Source organism: Pollachius pollachius (genome assembly GCF_949987615.1).
Source record: "Pollachius pollachius genome assembly, chromosome: 10".
NCBI lineage: Eukaryota > Metazoa > Chordata > Actinopteri > Gadiformes > Gadidae > Pollachius > Pollachius pollachius.
The window spans coordinates 711,049-731,158 of record NC_136943.1 but is presented as its reverse complement, the minus strand read 5'-3'; the positions used below and the strand labels follow the sequence as shown (position 1 = coordinate 731,158).

At 44.1% G+C, this 20,110-nt stretch overlaps 2 protein-coding genes across 2 annotated transcripts in view; both read right to left on the bottom strand.

The window, feature by feature from the left end:
* Positions 1 to 12,554: 12,554 nt before the first annotated feature.
* LOC307081760 (gastrotropin-like) lies at positions 12,555 to 14,289 on the bottom strand. The gene is made up of 4 exons (XM_079745082.1): positions 14,154 to 14,289; positions 13,797 to 13,957; positions 13,359 to 13,448; positions 12,555 to 13,152 (listed from the first exon to the last, which is right to left on the bottom strand). The coding sequence occupies exons 1-4, from the start codon at positions 14,218 to 14,220 to the stop codon at positions 13,093 to 13,095; spliced, it is 378 nt and encodes a 125-aa protein (XP_079601208.1). The 5' UTR covers positions 14,221 to 14,289; the 3' UTR covers positions 12,555 to 13,092.
* A 2,562-nt stretch (positions 14,290 to 16,851) lies between these two features.
* Positions 16,852 to 20,110, bottom strand: part of LOC307081390 (alpha-1A adrenergic receptor-like) — an 11,452-nt gene continuing 8,193 nt past the window's right edge. The window contains exon 2 of the mRNA XM_079744545.1: positions 16,852 to 17,552. Within this exon, the coding sequence (XP_079600671.1) occupies positions 16,981 to 17,552 (572 nt within the window). The 3' untranslated portion in view covers positions 16,852 to 16,980. The remainder of the gene's footprint in view (positions 17,553 to 20,110) is intronic.

Below are 20,110 nucleotides of genomic sequence, written 5' to 3'. Positions count from 1 at the left end.
AGTCTCCTCGTGGGACGACGGCCGTCTGTTCTCACTGACCGGGGGTGCAGCGCAGCCGGTCCAGGGCCACCTCAGACCGCGCCCCCTCGCCCGATGGAAGAGGACACATGGAATGATCTAGATTATATACGGTTATCTCGCTGCTTTAAATCTGATTTTAAAATCCAAAATGCATTAACCAATAAGGAGGGGAGAAACAGGCCAGTAAATAACGCATTTCTTTTCAACTCTCCACAAATATCTATATGCTTTAAAGGAGCCCGTAGCCGTCTGGCCAGGGAACAAAGAAGCTATGCCATTTCATTGAATTACAGAAGTCCTGCATGCGTCAGTCTGTCGACGTGAATAAAATGCCGCTCGGCTTAGATGGCGCTATAGAGGCGGAGCTATAGAGGGCGATTGTGATTGGCTGCACCAGCCCTCAAGGCGGGTGCAGTAAAGGTCCTTCCTCAGTTACCAGCGTGTGGTGTTCCATCACGGCTTGGTGAATCTCTCTGGGACCTAATCTCTTCTGCAGCCCCCTCTTCCTCTGCCCATTCCCTGTTGCACCAAAGGACAGCCTGTACTGTCAGCCACCGCCCGCATCTTCCAGGACCTTGCAGTTAAGTATCACCAGAAACACTCGAAAGACATTCGCTGAAATGGCAGGTTGTGATTGGCTACTAATGGGGACCTAGACATTGGATCTATAGCTACTGAGGGACATTGGCTCTATGGCTACTGATTGATATTGGTTCTATAGCTTCTGGTTGGCATTGGTTCTATAGCTTCTGATTGATATTGGTTCTGTAGCTTCTGATTGATATTGGTTATATAACTACTGATGGACATTGGTTCTATGGCTTCTTATTGACATTGGTTTTATGGCTGTTCCTGGGGACCTGGACATTGGTTCTGGGGTGTGTACATATGAATAGCTGCTGCCTTCTTATGAACTGTTGGTTCTGTGTCTGTGTTATTGACTCCAATGTTTACATGAACCACAAAGTTGCAGGGACTTGAACAAATTACTTGAATATGATGCCATTGAAACGTGCTGTAGCTTTTATTTATGACACGGCTTTTTCGCGATACTCCTTTTCTTTTTTTTTTGTTATTCCATCTCTTTTTCTATATATTTTAGTGTAGTTTGTTAACCAACCATAGTACCACATCCTGTTTAAAAATATAGTTTTTTGCTGTGTGCTCTTGTATAACAACTGTATAATTAAACTCAGGTCTAAAGGTAGCCACTACTCAAAGCCCCCCCTCCCCCCCCCAGTTCTATTTAGTGTGCTTTAATTGGATGCTAATACAGCACCCATGGGGTCTGGCGTATCGCCCCTCCTCACCCAGAGTTCCACATGCTGCTGAGACGTCGATGATGAACTGCTGAGCAAGTCTACGAACCCCACCCCCACCCCCCCAAAGGCCCTATATATTCGCATCGCCGTGGAAACAACCCCGGAGTGAAACGCGTTGCCATCTGCAGCTGATCTGCTCAAATTGCTTCCACGGTTTCAAAAGCGAGCAATTGCTCGTTTATTTTTTTTTTTTCCCTCCTCCACTTCCTGCTCCCCGAAGTATAAACACATCCAGATTCCCAGTGTTGTTCGGCAGCAGCGTTGGCCCCCGTCCGTTTCTATGGCGACGGCTCCCCCGTATCCCAGCAGCACCTGATGTGCACGGCGTGCGTGTGTGTGTGTGTGTGTGTGTGTGTGTGTGTGTGTGTGTGTGTGTGTGTGTGTGTGTGTGTGTGTGTGTGTGTGTGTGTGTGTGTGTGTGTGTGTGTGTTTGTGTGGCGGGAAATTTAAAAAAAAAATGAAAAAACCCGACGGCAGTAAACGAATGCGGTGGCCGAGCCGTCTCCTCTTTTAGAAACTGACACAACTGTATTTTCTCTGGCGGCCGGGCGCCACTTTTCACACCCGCCAGAGGTCTCCATGAGCGCCGTGAAAAATAGGTTTGCCCGCTCCTGCTTACGGTTCTCAGGGTCGCACCGTGCTAGTGCCTTGTCCGGCTGGTGGGTGACTGGGGTCGCCAGAGACGACGTTGTACAATGTAACGATAACACTACGACATGACCTCCCACTCTGCCTTCCACCCGACGCACCCACCTCTTCCAGACAGATGTTTGTGTTGTTTTATAAACCACTGTTGAGGACATTTTGTGTACCTTTTTTTTTGTTACCAGTCTTTTTCTCCCGTATTTTTAATGATTTCTTTTTTCATGGTTTGATTTTTACATTCCTTTATATAGGTGCATTATAGTTTAAGCTTGTTTAGTTAAAGCTTTATTTCACATTGACATTGGTATGAACACGGTTTTTTAATGTTTTTATTTAAGACAATAACCTGCTCTCCCTCACTAAAAAGAGCAACCACCCACTGAATTCTGCAAGGTGCAATATGTTTATTCTCTGTTGTATAGCATTGTCACAACCATCACTGTGTATTGGTCACCACTGGTAGATCTTTTATAATTTATTTTGATAACTGACTTGACCTGGTGTCGTTTGATCACCGCCAGCGGACGTCTGATTCTCATGAGAGGTCTGGACGGCACAAACTTTGTATTTTTATAATATTTTGTTACGATATGTTAGTTTGGTTCAATGTGACACATGATAAAGGAAAAGTTTTTTTATCGATTGTGGCATGGAAATTAAAAATAAAAAAAGGATTGAACAGAACTTGCAAAGCAATGAATTAATGTTTCAATGTCATGTCTTATGAGATGTGTTGTGCCACCCCCATAACCCCAACCCTTAATGGAATGGTCTGGGTCAGACCATTCCATTAAGGGGGTGGTGGCACAACAAATCCCTTGGTTTAGTGGTGCAACAGGTTTAGAAATTAGCTATAGGCTACTTAGTGACCAATAATCTATAATGTTGTTGCAGGCTTTCCACCACAGCCACAGAGCATTTAATAAGGGAATGCTGATTTTCGCAGTCCTTTCACTTTGGATTACTAACCAAAGCCAAATAATGACATTTATACTCTTAATCCCTCGACTCATGGATTGAATCATTTAAGGTGAAATGAAATTAGACTACTCTTTTTAGGGTGCTGAATAGGTTCACTTAGGTTCACTTCTTTGAAGGTAGATGTTGATTTGCATTTTGTTTGCTTTTATTCATCAGGATTAAATCTATGGCATTAAAATGCCATGCTGAGCAAATGAGTAGGCCTGTCTAATGTGTCCCCTGATTAGCTCATTTAAAGCATGTATGTCACGTACCCTTGTTCACCATAACAACTGGTAAGATGATGTAACGGCCTAAATGACAAGTAAAATTAGAGAGGTCAAAGTCAAGTTAGATTATGTAGGCCAGTGTAGCCTGGATATTTGATGTTTTTTTTAGTTTTAGTTAGTATCTAATTATTTCCCAGGAAGGCCCTTGTCGGGTTGGGGACAGGCGTCGCGGTGTGTTAAAGTGCTCTTGGGTTGCATGGTCCATGTGTGTTAATAGGGGGTTGGGGGGTTGAGAGAGGTGGGTGCGGTGTAAGAAGCCGTCAGTTTGATAATGGATCTCTCTCCCATTTTCCTTGCAGCCTTTGTTTACGATGCAAAATAGCAAGGGGTGCGGGCTTCCTTTTAATTGGTCTTTAATAATGGCGGGGGGGGGGGTTAGGCCTGTGGTCGCCGCCTCAACACACGTGTGTTTAAAACGTACTTGGATCCCCTCTCTGACCGCTAGGCCGATCTGATAATAGCTGCGCGTATCTTCCGATAAGGCATTACTGTCGTACACATTCCCATTGTAAATCAGAACATAAGTGCCCCATTCCAAACGATGAATCACTTGCTACTCTAACCAGTCGACCCCACCCAGGTGAGAGCTGGCCGCATGGAAAACGAACCACTGTGGTTAACACACTCAATATTCTGAGCTAAAACAAATCTTATTTACCTTGCCGATGTATTCCACGATGGAAACTTCGGCTCCTACTTTAATCCAGGGTCGATGAATGAAAAGCTTCCATCTCTAGGCTGATCATGTTTAGCCTCTTCGTCCCCGGTGAGCTGTGAAGTTGTTACAATGGCGCCGTTTTGTGGTGAAAGGATGACATTACATAGCTGTACAAAACAAGAGTCCTACCAGGAAACAGGATCCCCAGCTCTTCATGATAATACCATACATGGGGTTTAAATGCAATGGAATATATATACCACTAACTGTTTTATTGGCCTATGTCTGTATGAAGACACAGTAATGGGGACAAATTTGAATATATATTAGAATTTTTATTTTGGAAATGAATGATTTTCCCAAACAAACAGCATTTTATGAGCTGGGAAACTATCAAGAATGAACACATGGTACAATTTGTGATACATTAATGAGATAAAATAAATTGAAGAAACAACATAACTTTGATTTATGCTATTTATTTGTATTTTCGGCCCATTCGGTTTTCATCGCGACCTACCCAAAGGTTTACGTCTCTTACTTCAAAGAGCTGTGTACTTCAGTAAACAGTCCTCGAAGCGAGAAGGATAGGAAGATGACAAGAATAATTGTTGTGAGTTGTGCCATGTTCTACTTTTGTAACATACTCTGCATTTGCCATATATCTTGTTGTCGTCTAACACGTCTCTCTGTCGGAAACGGAAGTCCCTCTGCCAAAAGTCCCTCCCTCTCGGCTCCATGCTAAAAACCCAACCATGTAGCTGAAAGTCCCGCCCCATCCCGTTCCAGGCTCTCCGTTGTGGGATGAAAAAGTCTGGCAACGATGTTAAAAGTTATATTTGTCGGAGTAGATATTTTTTATTTGTCATTGACATCGGACCACGCCACATCAAGAAGATTACAATGAGATATCAGTAAGTAATTGCTCGTTTTTAATTATTTTGTCATATCCGATGTTCAGGTGGATCAATAAAGTTTTCAACGACATCAAAGCACACCACACACGCCGCTCGTCCGTATTTATTCACCTTTAGCATATTTGATTTTGATGGGATAAATGCTAAAGTTAAAGATAAGTATTTCGTATAATCCTTCTTTTGATTCGGAAAAAAATTCTTCATCAAAAAACCGCAAAACTACATACAAGCTGATCTTCAGTTGACAGGTGCGTTACAAGCCTGCAGCCCCGCCCATCTCAGGTGATTTACCGGCCCGCAGCCCCGCCCAGCTCAGGTGAGTTACCGGCCCGCCGTCCCTTTGTCCCCTATTGTTTCTATACCGTTCATTTTTTCCCAAAATTTTGTAAAAGTCATATTGCATCCTATACCATAAGTCGAAAAACTCTTGAATTTTTCAGGTACGGTTACCAATAACCCCCCTACCCATAAACATAAATGTTTGGTACTGCACCCAAAGGTGGCGCTATTTCAAAAAATGATAAATTATAAACTAGCCTTATTTCTCCTTCCAGATTGATCTGGACTCAAAATTCTTCAATCATATTAATCTCTAAATCAGATGCATCTTTTTCACCCTGGTCTTCTGCTCTAAAAATGTTTACTTTTCCCACAATTTCATAGAAAAGCCAAACATCCACAGTCTCAGCCCATTTTTCCTATACGACTATTTTGTCATTGTATATACGACTATCATTAGGTTGATATCATTACCAGTGCAACTGTTCTGATCTGTACTCTTTTGAGAAAGCCCTTAATTCTCTTGTGAAATGTGTGCTTGGCGTTTTCTTGATGTCGTGTGCTTATCAATAGACAATTTCACCATGTGAATGAGGCTTCATGCAGTTCAGGAATGTCAGTGGCTCAACGGGATAATGCCTTGTTCTGGTGATTCTTAGGTTGAGAGTTTGAATCCCGATTAGAGAATTATGAACAAGCTGAACATGGCATTCGGCCATTGCTACTCATTTAAGAAACACAACATTGAACAGCACCTGAAATTCATCAGACAATCAACATTCCGGCACATGAGTTTCCAAGAATCTGACTGCCAAGACATAGTATGGCATTAAGGGGAACTTCTTGTTAACCATTTTTCCTTCATAATTAACTCTGTCATATTTGTATTTCTTAGTGTTCTTGACTACAAATGTTTAATTTCCCCAGAATTTCAAAGATTTTTCAGGTATATGCTTTTAAGAAAGCCATTAATTCACATAGACATTTTCACCATGTGAATGAGGTTACATTTCAAGTTTTTCAGTGGCTCAATGCGATAATGCCTTGTACTGGTGAACCTTAAGTTGAGAGTTAGAATCCCGATCAGAGCATTACGTACGAATGTCAAGCTGAACTTGACATTCGGCCATTGCTCTGCAGCCCACTCACCTGACAGCCGAGGCACAGTATGGCATTAAGGGGAACATCTTTCCTTCATGATTATATGTCATATCCATATATCTTCCATGAGTGTGTTCTAGACTTTTCATTTTGCTTGGACCCCGTGAATCACCGCTCGCGCTCATATTAATTTATTTGGGTTTGCTTAATAAGTGAGGAAATGTTAAAGGAAAGAAGACAACCAGGGTCTACAGTGGTGGTACCCGGGTCTACAGTGACAGTACCCTGGTCTACAGTGTTGGTACCCGGGTCTAAAGCGATGGTACCCGGGTCTACAGCAGTGGTACCAGGTTTACAGTAGTGTTACCCGGGTCTACAGCGACGGTACCCTGGTCTACAGCAGTGGTACCCAGGTTTACAGTAGTGGTACCCGGGTCTACAGTGACAGTACCCTGGTCTATAGTGGTGGTACCCGGGTCTACAGTGACGGTACCCTGGTCTACAGCAGTGGTACCCTTGTCTACAGCATTGGTACCCGGGTCTTCAAAAACATATTTTGTTTTAGTGTCACTCAACTATTCCTCTCGTGCCCCTCCTCTGACAGCTGCCGGATTGCAAAACGCATCTCAGAATGTCATCATCAGACATCAGCACTTCCTGAGCTCCTCTCCATACCAGGCTAGCTAGCGTTACCTGATGGAAACTATCCAGCGAAGGCCCATTCATGACAGCAAATATTAATATAGTCAGATGCTGGGGATGTGCGAGCACACACTTTCTGTGGCGGCAGCAGTGATGACGTCCCAGATGGCCAGTCCTTTGAGCCTCACCCCCCCGGGCTAATCGCTGAACCACGTGTTCCTCGAAAAGATGAAAAGACAAGGTGTGGTTGTGTTTGTGCCCCTAAAGCGCCCCGTTGTGGTTAATTGCGTTTTGTATTGTACAGTGTTTGTTTTCCAAAGGAGGTTGGGATCGCCAGCTATAAGCCAATGAGCTTACACAGTCTACACCTAGCGCTCAATACATCAACTGTGATGTCATGTAATACAATCGGTACACATCATACAGACACACACACACACACACACATACATGTTGTAAACAACTTACTGGACGAAGCCCATCATAAGTTGACACCCACTGCGTCATATCATATAAATACCATATTCTACATTGCTGAGTCTGAGAGCTTCTACCATCTGGGTGGTCAAACTGTGGTTTTAGTAGCAGCTGCCAATTTCTACCTTCCACTCATGCCCAAAATGATGAGGACTGTGGCTCTAATTCTGGGAACGGTTGCGTTGAAGGAATCAAGCATACCAGAGGTAAACAATGTTTTTCTTGGTTCGGTTTCTGCTAAAACTCTGATACATTTTAAATCACTTGTCCAATAGTCCAGTGGCTGTGTTCACATATTCACAATTCGGGAATATTTTCTGATTTTAGATTTTTATGATATTGTTTTTCAAGTGAAGAGAAAAACAGAGTTAAATCACACCCAAAATAAAGCTTTTCCTGGTGCATTGTGGGTGATGAGATTAGATGGCCTGCAGATGGTAAAACCAGATGAGGGAATAAAGGGAATTATTTGTGTTGTTACCAATGATACTAAGTCTGGTTCTTCAATGCCATTCACTAGTCCAACGGTGGAATAATGAAGATCTTTTTAATATGCACTTAATATTGACTTGAATATTATGGATTTACCGTTTGTCATTTCTAATCCTTAATTAATCAAGTAAGAACACATTTCAAGTTAAAATCATGTTAAATAAAAAATTGGAAAACTAAAGGGGTTCACTTTTCATTTCTTTGATAACTTTGGCTTCTTTGAATAAGTTACCAACTTTCCATTTTTTACTTTTTGGATTTGAAGAAAATAGACACAAACACCACTGTGGCCCTTACAACAACGGGAGCTCCAACTACCATGGCAACGGGAGCTCCAACTCCCATGACAACGGGAGCTCCAACTACCGTGACAACAACAGCTCCAACTACCATGACAACAACAGCTCCAACTACCATGACAACAGGAGCTCCAACTACCATGACAACAACAGCTCCAACTACCATGACAACGGGAGCTCCAACTACCATGACAACGGGAGCTCCAACTACCATGACGACGGGTGCTCCAACTACCATGACGATGGGTGCTCCAACTACCATGACAACAACAGCTCCAACTACCATGACAACGGGAGCTCCAACTACCTTTACAACAACAGCTCCAACTACCATGACAACGGGAGCTCCAACTACCATGACAATAACAGCTCCAAATACCATGACAACGGGGGCTCCAACTACCATGACGACGGGAGCTCCAACTACCATGACAACAACAGCTCCAACTACCATGACAAATGGGAGCTCCAACTACCATTACAACGGGAGCTCCAACTACCATGACAACAACAGCTCCAAATACCATGACAACGGGGGCTCCAACTACCATGACGACGGGAGCTCCAACTATCATGACGACGGGAACTCCAACTACCATGACGACGGGAGCTCCAACTACCATGACAACGGTGGCTCCAACTACCATGACAACGGGTGCTCGCATTACCATGACAACGGGAGCTCCAACTACCATGACAACGGGTTCTCCTACTACCATGACTACGAGAGCTCCAACTACCTTGACAACAAGTGCTTCAACTACCATGACAACGGGTGCTCTAATGAACATGAAAACAGGAGCACCAACTACCATGACAAGAGCTCCAAATTCCATGACAACAAGATCTCCAACTACCAAGACAACAGAAGTTCCAATGAAGATGACAACCAGTGCTTCAGTGCTTTTTGATGTAGCTCCAACTAGCGTGACAAATACAATTCCAGCCAACATTAACATTACAACAGTAGCTCTAACCGACATGGGGTCAGGAGCTCTGACCACCATGACAATGACAACTCCAACTATCATACTGCCGCACTCCGCTGGTCAAACGGTGCGAGTATTTCTTCTGAGCTCTGTGCTGCCGCTCGTGCTGACCAAATTCCTCCTTTAAAAGAAACAGCGCCCCCCGGTGGCTAAAGTGAAAGTGACGCATGGGTTATATTGAATGTTCTGAGAAAGACCGATGATGTCATTCCCAGTTTGAAAGAAACATTTTTGTCAAGGAGTTACTTAGCACACTTTCAATCTGGGCCATTGAGTCTATCAATATAAATGTCACCTCACAAGTTGAACACTTAAAGGAAACGCTACAAGTCTGAGCTAACCAATAAGTTAAACTGTTAAAATGATGGAATATGTAAACATATGCAGACCTTTTTCGCAATACACGTAACATAACATATATAGATTGTAACAGTAGCGATGCTTCCCCTATGTATGATTTCTTAGCTCAGGTTGCCTCTGACATATTTCCATTAGGCAGGTTATGATACAAAATCAAGCCCACACTTTATACTGACGTTAGGGGAATATAATTAATTCTATGTTCTTAAATGTTTTCTGTGTTTAATTCTAGTTCTGTTTTCATTACTGTCAAATAGCCTTGTTTGATTGTATGCTTCTTTGTCAAAATAAAGTATTGAAAAACACAAATAGTCTTATGAATAAATACACTTAAGTCATGTTCTGCACATTTTGCATTCATTCTCAAACATACTTGTTTAAATTTTTAAATCCCTAAAATAATAACCTCTGAATATTTACTTACACGTTTTTCAAACAGAGACTGTATAAAATCACTTTCTATCCCTTACACAAGGTCAACCTCAAAGAACTACAATTGATAATTCAGGATAAGAAGGCCTTGCATAGAGTCATCAGGTGGGCAGAGAAAATCCCCAACACTGCACTCCCTGGACTTCAGGCCATCTACACTAGGCGTTGCCTGTCAAGGGCAAATACAATTTTAAAGGACTGTCATCACCCAGGCCATATAATGTTTCAATGGTTGCCCTCTGGAAAGAGGCTTGGTTCTCAAAAGGCCAGAACAGAAAGACTGAGAAGAATCTTTTTTCCCCAAGCCATACGGACAATGAATGCATAATTCCTCCCTCTTCATAAACTTTTTATTTTATTTTATTGATTTATTTAATCCAATCTTCTTACTTTTCTTTTATTATTAAACTTTGCACACCTGGGAGTTGCAGTCGCAATCCCCATTTCACTGCTTTTTGTTTCTCAAATTAAGCATGTGACAAATAAATACTTGAATCTTGAATCTTGAGCGAGGATGGACGCCATCTTGTCTTCCACCTAGATGCAATGGCTGACCTCAGCCATGACGCGTCATTTGTGATGCCTGACAAAACTATCGTCACATCTGAAGATATATGCCCAGAGCCGGCAAGCAGTTAACCCAGGCGCGTAATTTGCGGGGAGGTTAGGGGGGTCATGACCCCCCCAAAAATCAGATCCAGCTAATATAACCCCCCCCAATATCATCGCACATAATTCATATTAACAAAAATATGGAATATTCTGAATGAATAACTGGTTTGTTTTCTTTATTAATTTCATTTGCCAGCAAAATAGTATCATGTTTTAATCATCTGTAATGTGTTGGATATTCTGACCCATCCCTAGTAGATAACTGAATATACTAGATAAATGGGAACATGTAGATAGTGTACATAGCTGATGGCTGAGATTTGTACCTGGGTCAACGTGAGGTGTGCACCTGCCTGGGTGAGGGCTTAGGTGTTTTCCTGGGTCGATGTGAGGTGTCTACTATAGTCTGTTAGTAGTGCTAAAGTTGCTGGCAGAATAGACGTCAGTATAGCATCCTGTTTCTTTTAGTCAAATACTTGGTATGGTGTGTGTGTTAAGTTGCAGCCTAATATGTTGTAACATACCTTAAAATGTGATTTACAGATAGGCCTTCTTTTGTATTCACATGCTTTTGTTTAGATTTTGTTAGTTTGAACTGGTGATGCCCACCAATATGTGAAATCAGTTTGCCATGTTCAGAAGAGAGGTGCAAGCTGCACTCCAGTGTGCCACCCTGTAAGTTCTTGCGATTTCTTTTCATAAGATAGTAAACACACACACAAAATCAATAAAGTGGAAGCTGCCACTGCGGGGTAGTGCTTAAACACTGAATTTAACTACTGTGTCATTATGGCATAAATAGTAAAAAAGTAGCCAAAATCAGTAAAAGAATGGATAATTGGTGTGTTACCTTTTACACAAGAACATGATTCCATAAATAAATAAACAAATAAAAAATAAATAAATAAATATTCCGCGAGTTTAACCCCCCCAAAGGTAGACCCAAAGCCCTTTTATGGTAGGTCTTTGTATTGCTCATATATAATGCTTAAAATGTGATTACTCCTCATGGTTCATAGGTCCGTATCTCAGTTCAGGGTCCACTGACGGCCCGCGCATATGTAACTCTACAAGCCGAGAGCTTTCCAATAATGGGATTGGTTTTATTCTCCATAAGGTAAAGGTATATACATCTTGTGATCTGACCGGAAACATTGACGTGATGCTGAAGAAATGTCATCAAATCTTATTTGCAGTTATCTTGATTATTCATTTTTTCACAGGCCATGGTTTTCCACTGGTGGTGTGTGAAATTAGATTTTTCAGGTATTTGCCTTTAAGAAAGCCCTTAATAGAGAATGTGTGAGAAATGTGTGCTTGGAGTTTCTTGATACTGTGTGATTGTCAATAGACATTTTCACAGAGTGAATGAGGCTACATTTCAGGTTTGTCAGTGGCTCAATGGGATAATGTCTTGTACTGGTGATCCTTAGGTTGAGAGTTCGATTCCTGATTAGACAATTATGAACAAGCTGAACATGTCATTTGGCCATTGATCTGCAGCCCACTCACCTGAAAGCTGAGGCACAGTATAGCATTAAGAGGAACATCAACATCTTCCTTCATAATTATATGTCATATTTATATATCTTCCATTTATATCTTCCATTAGTCTGTTCTTGACTTATAATTTTTCTCGGACCCTGTTAATCAGCGCTTGCAGTTATATTGAACCTTAAAACCTTTTGAGAGTCGCTACATGCATTCTCCTCATTTCCCTACAGTATGCTGCACACATGTGAAAGTAGGATTGCATTTATTTTATATTGAAGGAACATAACGCATCTATTCATAGTGACAAATTCTATGCATTCTCTTGAATATACTTATTAATGAATTTGCTGATGCAGATTTTTAGAGGTTTCACAGTTGTAGAATACTTAGATTTTAACAACTTACTCTATGTTTAAGTATGCATGAGATACTAAAGTAGTCTTCGCACTGACTGATGCATTTAAACAGTTGTGTTAATGTATTTGTTGGTTCCTTCTAAAGGTTAAGACATTAGACTGCATGTTGTCAACTATTGAAAAGCTGGTGATGACCCTTGAAGGATGTAAACAACGACCTTTATTCAGAGTACATGGCAGGGATGAGTCTCACATGAATCATTGACCTTTGGGTTACATTTTCCTCAATGAACCACGTGACAATGTTCTCATACCCATAAATTACATTTAACTTCCACTTGTATAAACATAACTGCCAAGGTTTATTCAAGGTTAAAGGTTTATGCAAAAAATAATTTCAGCCCAAACTGACAAATAAAGTTGTATCGTATAAGCTATATTGCATAAAATGTGTACCATTAGCTGGTGTGATGTGAAGTACTTGTTAACAGACGGCGACATGTAATAGTGTCCGAAGCATTTTATTCAATGAATTAACGGAAGAATTATAAATGTGTGGTTTTGACATCCCTATAAAGTTAACTAACCTAGCGAGCAAACAACACTCTGTGGTTCCCAGCCACACCAAGGGCGGTCTTCATCTGAGATGTGAGGGAAAACATGATGTCAACCATGGCTTCTTTTGCACGGCCAACGTCTGGCCGACCCGTTGTGGCGATACAGGACCCAGACGGACGTGGAGAGACTCATGTCCTGGTGTTGACTCGTTTGAACACAAGACCTGTGTCTCCAGGAGTGGTGCAGTTCTACACGTGGTTCCGAGGGATCAGATACACACAGGAATAATACGTTTAGAACGCTTAAACCATCGACCGACAACGTTCAAGACTATCGCTGTTCTTGGTTTGAACTTTTGGGTGAACGAGTGTTCATGAAATGGTTATGTGAAGGGTTGTTTACATACAAGGAATCATGTGGCACGAAGGAACATCACTATGATCCGTATTCTTACCATTTCAAGCTTGTCTTCAACAATCTCTGCTGTAAACAAGTACTGGGGGAATTGTATTTTGATCTTCCCACCCTCCATGGTCACATTGGCCTGGATAGAGGAACACATAGAGAAGAGTGGTTGTGTTATGCTCTGTACGTGTGTGTGTGTGTGTGTGTGTGTGTGTGTGTGTGTGTGTCTCTTCAATTTTCTGGAACCCCTCCCCTCTTATTTGAGGGGAATTATCACATGATTATTGAGCTGAACAGAAGTCCATTTGTGTTCTAGCATTAATGACATACAGTTACTGCAATGCACGTTGGGACGTGTGTGTGTGTGTGTGTGTGTGTGTGTGTGTGTGTGAGTGTGTGTGTGTGTGTGTGTGTGTGTGTGTGTGTGTGTGTGTGTGTGTGTGTGTGTGTGTGTGTGTGCGTGCGTGCTGGCGCGCAGTGCACCCACCGTGAATTTGGCCCCCGTCATTGTCTGTAGTTCACACTCCTGTCCGATGGTGAACTCGTTGGACCAGGTCCAGTTGGGGATGGACTGGGTCCAGGTGAAGTGGTCTCCATCCTGGTCCACCTCTGTCACCACCTTGTGGTCCGTCTTAGCACTGAGGAGGCCTGTGTGAGAGCAGAGGGGGGGTCCCAGGGGCTTTAGAGAGATCCACAGCACACGCACACACACGCACGCACACACACACACACACACACACACACACACACACACACACACACACACACACACACACACACACACACACACACACACACACACACACACACACACACACACAAATGAAAGCTTAAATGAAGGTACCAATGGCTTCCAGGAACTGCTCGTAGTTCTCCTGGCGCTCCAGAATGTATTTCCCTGTGAAGGCCATGTTGTCGAGGAGCCGGCGAGAGAGTGGAGCTTAGAAGGACACTGAGAAATGAGGAAAACATGAACCAGGGCGTGGCTCTCTCCCGGACGCACTTCTTGTCTTTATACGCTGTCTGAGTCACTCCCGAACCATCCTTCCCCCTTTTGAGACCCAGCCCCCACAGGCCAGATGTCAGGCGCTCGTTGAAAACATTGACTTGTGCAAACATTCAAAACCAATCTCACTTCCCAAAGATGTGATGTAACGTTGGTACAGTCAAATCCAACCGTCACCCGCATAGCTGAAATACCTTGGGGCTTTTTTCCCCCTGTGAAGTTGTGACAGACGAAGATGTTGCCGGTTATGTTAAGTAGTACAGAGGCAACAGAATGCTGTTAAGCATCTAATCAGAAGTGCAAAACAGTTGCAGAGTTTGTACATGTAGTGAAGTAAGTAGTGAGTAAGTACAAGTCATGCCCTTAGAAGACGGATACTGAATAAGATAGAGATAAATACAGTAAATAGCCGGGGAATGGAAGTGGAGTAAGCCTTTGCAGGTTGCTGCATGTAGTTTGCGTAGAGCTGCTCTAAACCAAAGCCATTATCACAGAGCATGCCCTGACTTCATTTAGAAGGCAGAAGTGAAGTTAGATTTCCCTTTGAACATGGTTCAGTCTATAGGAAGGAAGTGGTGGTTGTTGATAACTTTATCATCATTCCCCTTTAGATAAGCACATTGTTGTCTGTGTGAATGAAGATATAAGGGAGAGGGAGATAATAATAATGCAATAAATGTTATTATGGTGTTCTTTTTATAATCATGAACATGGTTTATATTACTTTTGGGAAAAACACTTATGGATTAGGATTCGATTTCTCTGCCATCCACCCCTTTTCACCAAAGCAGAGCTGCCTCGTTCTTGTTTGATGCGTGTTGCGGAGATGTACTTGGTCAAAAATATATTTGTTAATACAATTCCAACGCTCAGTCGCTTTCTGTTCCCTCCAGCTGAACGGCTCGAACAAAGGGAAGGAACAGTCTGTGTCTCACGGCTTTATTTAGCTCCACGGGCTCCCACTCTCTCAGCGCCGCCTGCTGAGCTCTTTCTCCTATGTTGCTCAGCACGAGGGTACAAAGAGCACTCTGTCCTTCAATCTATCAATAAGAAGCCTTTCCCAATTTCACAGATACATATATATTTAGATGTTCTGTAGCACGATACAACCTGAAGGGAAACTCCTTAAAAGGAGAAGATCTGGGTCATCAAACCACCGTTGCTATCTCTCCTTTGGTCTTATTGTAAGGTGCTTGTCAGTCAATTCATTGTATTTGTTCTTAAACTCCTACCAAAGGGCGTACATTGATTCTGAAAGACTTTAGTGCTATACTGCCCCGGTTTACAGTAGTGGCAGGCCAGCTTGTGCTAATATCTCTTCGACCAAATCTGAGAAAGTAATTTGGAGTAATATTGGTAACGGATGTTTTACTGAATCCAGGGGGGAAGGTTACGATGGTTTGATCCACAGGAATGGTACTGCCCTTTAGCTGGAGACCTTCAACTGCAGCGGGCTATAGTTAAATTGTAGAGGGCCAGAAAGCCTTCATGGATTCATACTCACCGATATAATGAGGTGATTTCAAAGCAAGAGGTCCTCTGTGATGAGCTTCATCCTCCTCTACCTCCTTCTGACTCCAGACCTCCTGCAGAGAGACCCCTTGAGGTCCAGAGTGATTAAATACCACTGGTTCAGCCTGGTGAGAGATCTGTTGTGTGTGTGTGTGTGTGTGTGTGTGTGTGTGTGTGTGTGGGGGGGGGGGGGGGGGGGGGGGGGGGGGGGGGGGTTGGGGGGGGAGAGAGAGAGAGTATAACCACCACCATAGCTAATTCATCACTGAGTTATCTTGGGAGTTACTGACGGTAATTAGATCAATGTGTTTAGGAGTAACTGTCAGGTCATTAGGTTGATTGAGTTTACAGTGTGGTTGGAGCTAGATAGACACCACAGTAGTATCCTTCACCATAAGACTGTACTAACATTAATATAAGATGTTACATTCATCTTTCCATCTTCTGGCGATGACTGTAACAGAACATTTAGGTTCCTCATCCCAATGGAAAAATGTATGCAGAGCAGGTCCTTAATTCTCTGAAAGGTTGCCCCTGCTAGGAGGCAGAGTTTGACTTCTCGTTCAGCGTGTGTTACTATCTTCCCCATGTGACAAGACGCCCACGTTCAAAACAAACAAACCTCAGGCAAACAGGGAGAGCAGGGATAAACCGGGTTATACTTTATTTCCACAACATACCATGAAGATATCAAGTAAGAGTAACTCAAACACCTGTTACAGTAAATCCACCCATGTGTACAACTGTGTCTCCAAAGATTCAAAACACGGACATGGATGCAATCACCAACACGACTTAAAATGATGTGCCGGATGCATTACGACGCCAAGTTAAATAAGCTTCCTTCCAAAGTCTTCTGTTCAACACTATGCATGCACTGGACTCCCTCTTGACCCTCCAACCCCGTCCGACGACGCTGTGAGCCGTAAACCCCCAGGGGCGCGGCGGTCTGCCTCTGAGCTGACCCGGCCTACGAGACACACTCGGGTGGAGCCTTTCTCCCTCCTCTCTGTACAGTGGCAGAACATACAGTAACACAGGCCGACACACACCGCACAACGCAGCAGCTTCAGTTTGACCGTCTGTAGTGGATAATCCCCGGGGGGGACCACACACCGTCTGTCCCCCACTTCCCTGGACCCTCCCCCCCGGCTCAGCCCGAGTCCTCCCGGGGCCTCTCGCCTCCGTCGGGGCCGAAGGAGAAGGAGAACACCCCGCAGGACGTCTCCTTGGCCTGGCCCCCGTCCCCCGCCCCCGCTTGGAACGACCGGCCCTGGCATGCGGAGGTTGGGCTCCCGGGCAGGTTACCGGGCGTGGTCGGGCTCGCTCCACCTCCTCCATCTCCACCTCCTCCTCCGCCGCCCCAGACGTAGTGACCGCGCCGCAGGGCGCAGGGCGGCAGCGGAGCGGTCATGTAGCTGGGGCTGGGGCTGGCGGAGGAGGGCAGGGTGCGCTGGCTGCCGTTCAGCGGCCCCGAGGTGTGCTCCGCTGAGCCCTTGCGGGAGTTGGCGGAGGAACTGAAGGTGGAGGGGCGGTAGTTGTAGGCGCGCCAGCCGGGCTGCTTGCGGCGGTGGCACTGGCAGCGCAGGATGCGGATGAAGGCCATCTTGAACTCGCGGCTGTAGCAGGGGTAGATGATGGGGTTAAGGCAGCTGTTGAAGTAGCCCAGCCAGAAGATGACCTTGAAGAGGGCGTCGGGGGGGCGCAGGTCTGTGTTGAAGGACCCTGGACGAGAGAGAGGGAGGGAGGGAGGGAGAGAGAGAGAGAGAGAGAGGGAGGGAGGGAGGGAGGGAGAGAGAGAGAGAGAGGGAAAGAGGGAGAGAGAGAAGGGAGGGGGGAGAGAGAGAGAGAGAGAGGGAGAGAGAGAGGGAGAGAGAGAGAGAAGGGAGGGGGGAGAGAGAGAGAGAGAGAGAAGGGAGGGGGAGAGAGAGAGAGAGGGAGAGAGGGAGAGAGGGAGGGAGGGGGGAGGGAGAGAGAGAGGGAGGGGGGAGAGAGAGAGAAGGGAGGGGGGAGAGAGAGAGGGAGAGAGAGAGAAGGGAGGGGGGGGAGAGAGAGAGAGAGTTTACTTACACACAGTCGCACATTTTACTTTAAGTACTTTTATACTTTAACATTTGTTATGTATAGATATTTTGTATTTAAAGGTTCACACTTATTATTATTATTTATTATTATTATTATTATTATATATACCTTTTTTACTTTTTATTTTTAACGCTTGTTATTTTATTGTTCACCTGCTTTGGCAATGCAAATGTATATTTCTCATGCCAATAAAGCTTTTTTGAATTGAATAGAGAGAGAGAGAGAGAGAGAGAGAGAGAGAGAGAGAGAGAGAGATGTTTAATCAACTGGTATTTACGTTAGCCAACGTACTTAAATAATGAAGGGCATCGAGGAAGCCGGCGCCTCGTCCAATCGGAGGGACTGTTCAGGGTACTGTGAGCTCAACAGACATGATACAGAATCCTCTGATCAGGCCGAGGGTTGTTCAGCTGGATGCGGTTCACATGTTTGCCCAGCAGGTGGCAGCGGTGCACAAGCTGAGAGAGAGGGTGCACGTGCAACGTGCAATTATGAAGTATTGTTTTCCCTTGACCTCACAGTAGGTGTGTCATGGCAGAGACTTGCAGACTGTTTATAACAACACACACAGGGCACCATGGAATGACCCGGCATTCCTTAGTCGGACCGCTGCACTTTAGTTGGGGATTTTATCTGATATATGGGGGGTGGGGCAGACTTTGAATGTGCCCAAAACTAGGCTAAACTACAGGAATAAAGAGGTGAGGCAGCTCGATGGTGTGTTTACCTCTGATAAAGTCTTATTTCTTTGAACACATGCACAATGTCTTGTGATTATAGATATTTAGGCTTCCTCACAGATGTTTGTAACCGAGAAATGGAAAGGGAGAGAGGGAGACAAAAGAGAGAACGGATGAGAGAAGAGAAGAGCCCATTGCAGTCGGATTGGCTCTGTGGATGGATTGGACCATTTTCGTTTCTTTCTAAATCAAAGCATTAAGATTACAACCAATTTCCTGCCACATTTCCGTTGGGGCTGATGAGTGTGACTGGTCTCCGTCACGTACATAAATAATCAGTGGCAATGGGGAAAGACTGCAAATGGGAACAATACGTGTGTGTGTGTGAGTGAGCCAACCCTGCTTCAAGTCCCAGGGTAGATTGACAATGTCAAATCAAAGAGTAAGTGTATTTTCGGCTTTCGCTAAAATTACACAGATTACTCATTTTCTTTTCTAACTGATGTAGTTTTGGCCCGGCATTTCGACAGGCACAACATGTGGTTCTGCCACCCACTAGCTATCTGTAGTCTGAGGACGAACAGCCAGACACCCACTGGGAGCAGGGAGAAGATGGCGGAGGAGTGTGTGGGCATGTTGGGGGCAGGCCAGGGACAGGTCTGACTCACGTAACATGTACTGCAGAAGAAACCGTACGTGTGTGTGTGTGTGTGTGTGTGTGTGTGTGTGTGGTGTGTGTGTGTGTGTGTGTGTGTGGTGTGGTGTGTGTGTGTGGTGTGGGGTGTGTGTGTGTGTGTGTGTGTGTGTGTGTGTGTGTGTGTGTGTGTGTGTGTGTGTGTGTGTGTGTGTCAGCTACCCCGCTTCGAGCACATCGTTGAACACTCGGGCTAATTATCTTCATTTAAAATTTCCATTTTTTAAGAGGTTTTAGAGAGTATTTTACCCGCAATTCATTCAGACTACAGTTTAAAACTAATGGCCCGTTAATGAAGCAGTCAAGTGAAATTGAAGAGATGTATTAAATGGCCAGGCTTTTATTTCCATACCAATCATAGGCATAACTTAATCCTGCGGTTATGTAATTGTGTCAAAGTGGCAATGAAAATAGCATGTGAAAATACCGACCAGTTTGAAGAATTCAATTTATCTAAAGTACAGAAGGCCAAGACACATACGAAGAGAATTCCGCAACCTTATCTCACAGCAGGACCAATCAGAAGGCACACACACACACACATAAACATACAGCTGCACACGCACTCAAGCACACGCATGTGCATGCACGCACATACGCACACACACTCAAACACATACGCACATGTGCAAACATTAACCGGGGAAAAACACATTCACACATGCACACACACACACACAACCATGCACACGCATGTTCATGTGTGCGCAAGCACTCACAAACACAAATACACACATCCGCACACACCCTCAAAAACATACGCACATGCTCAAACATAAACAGATAGAAAACACATTCACGCATACACACACACAGATACGTGC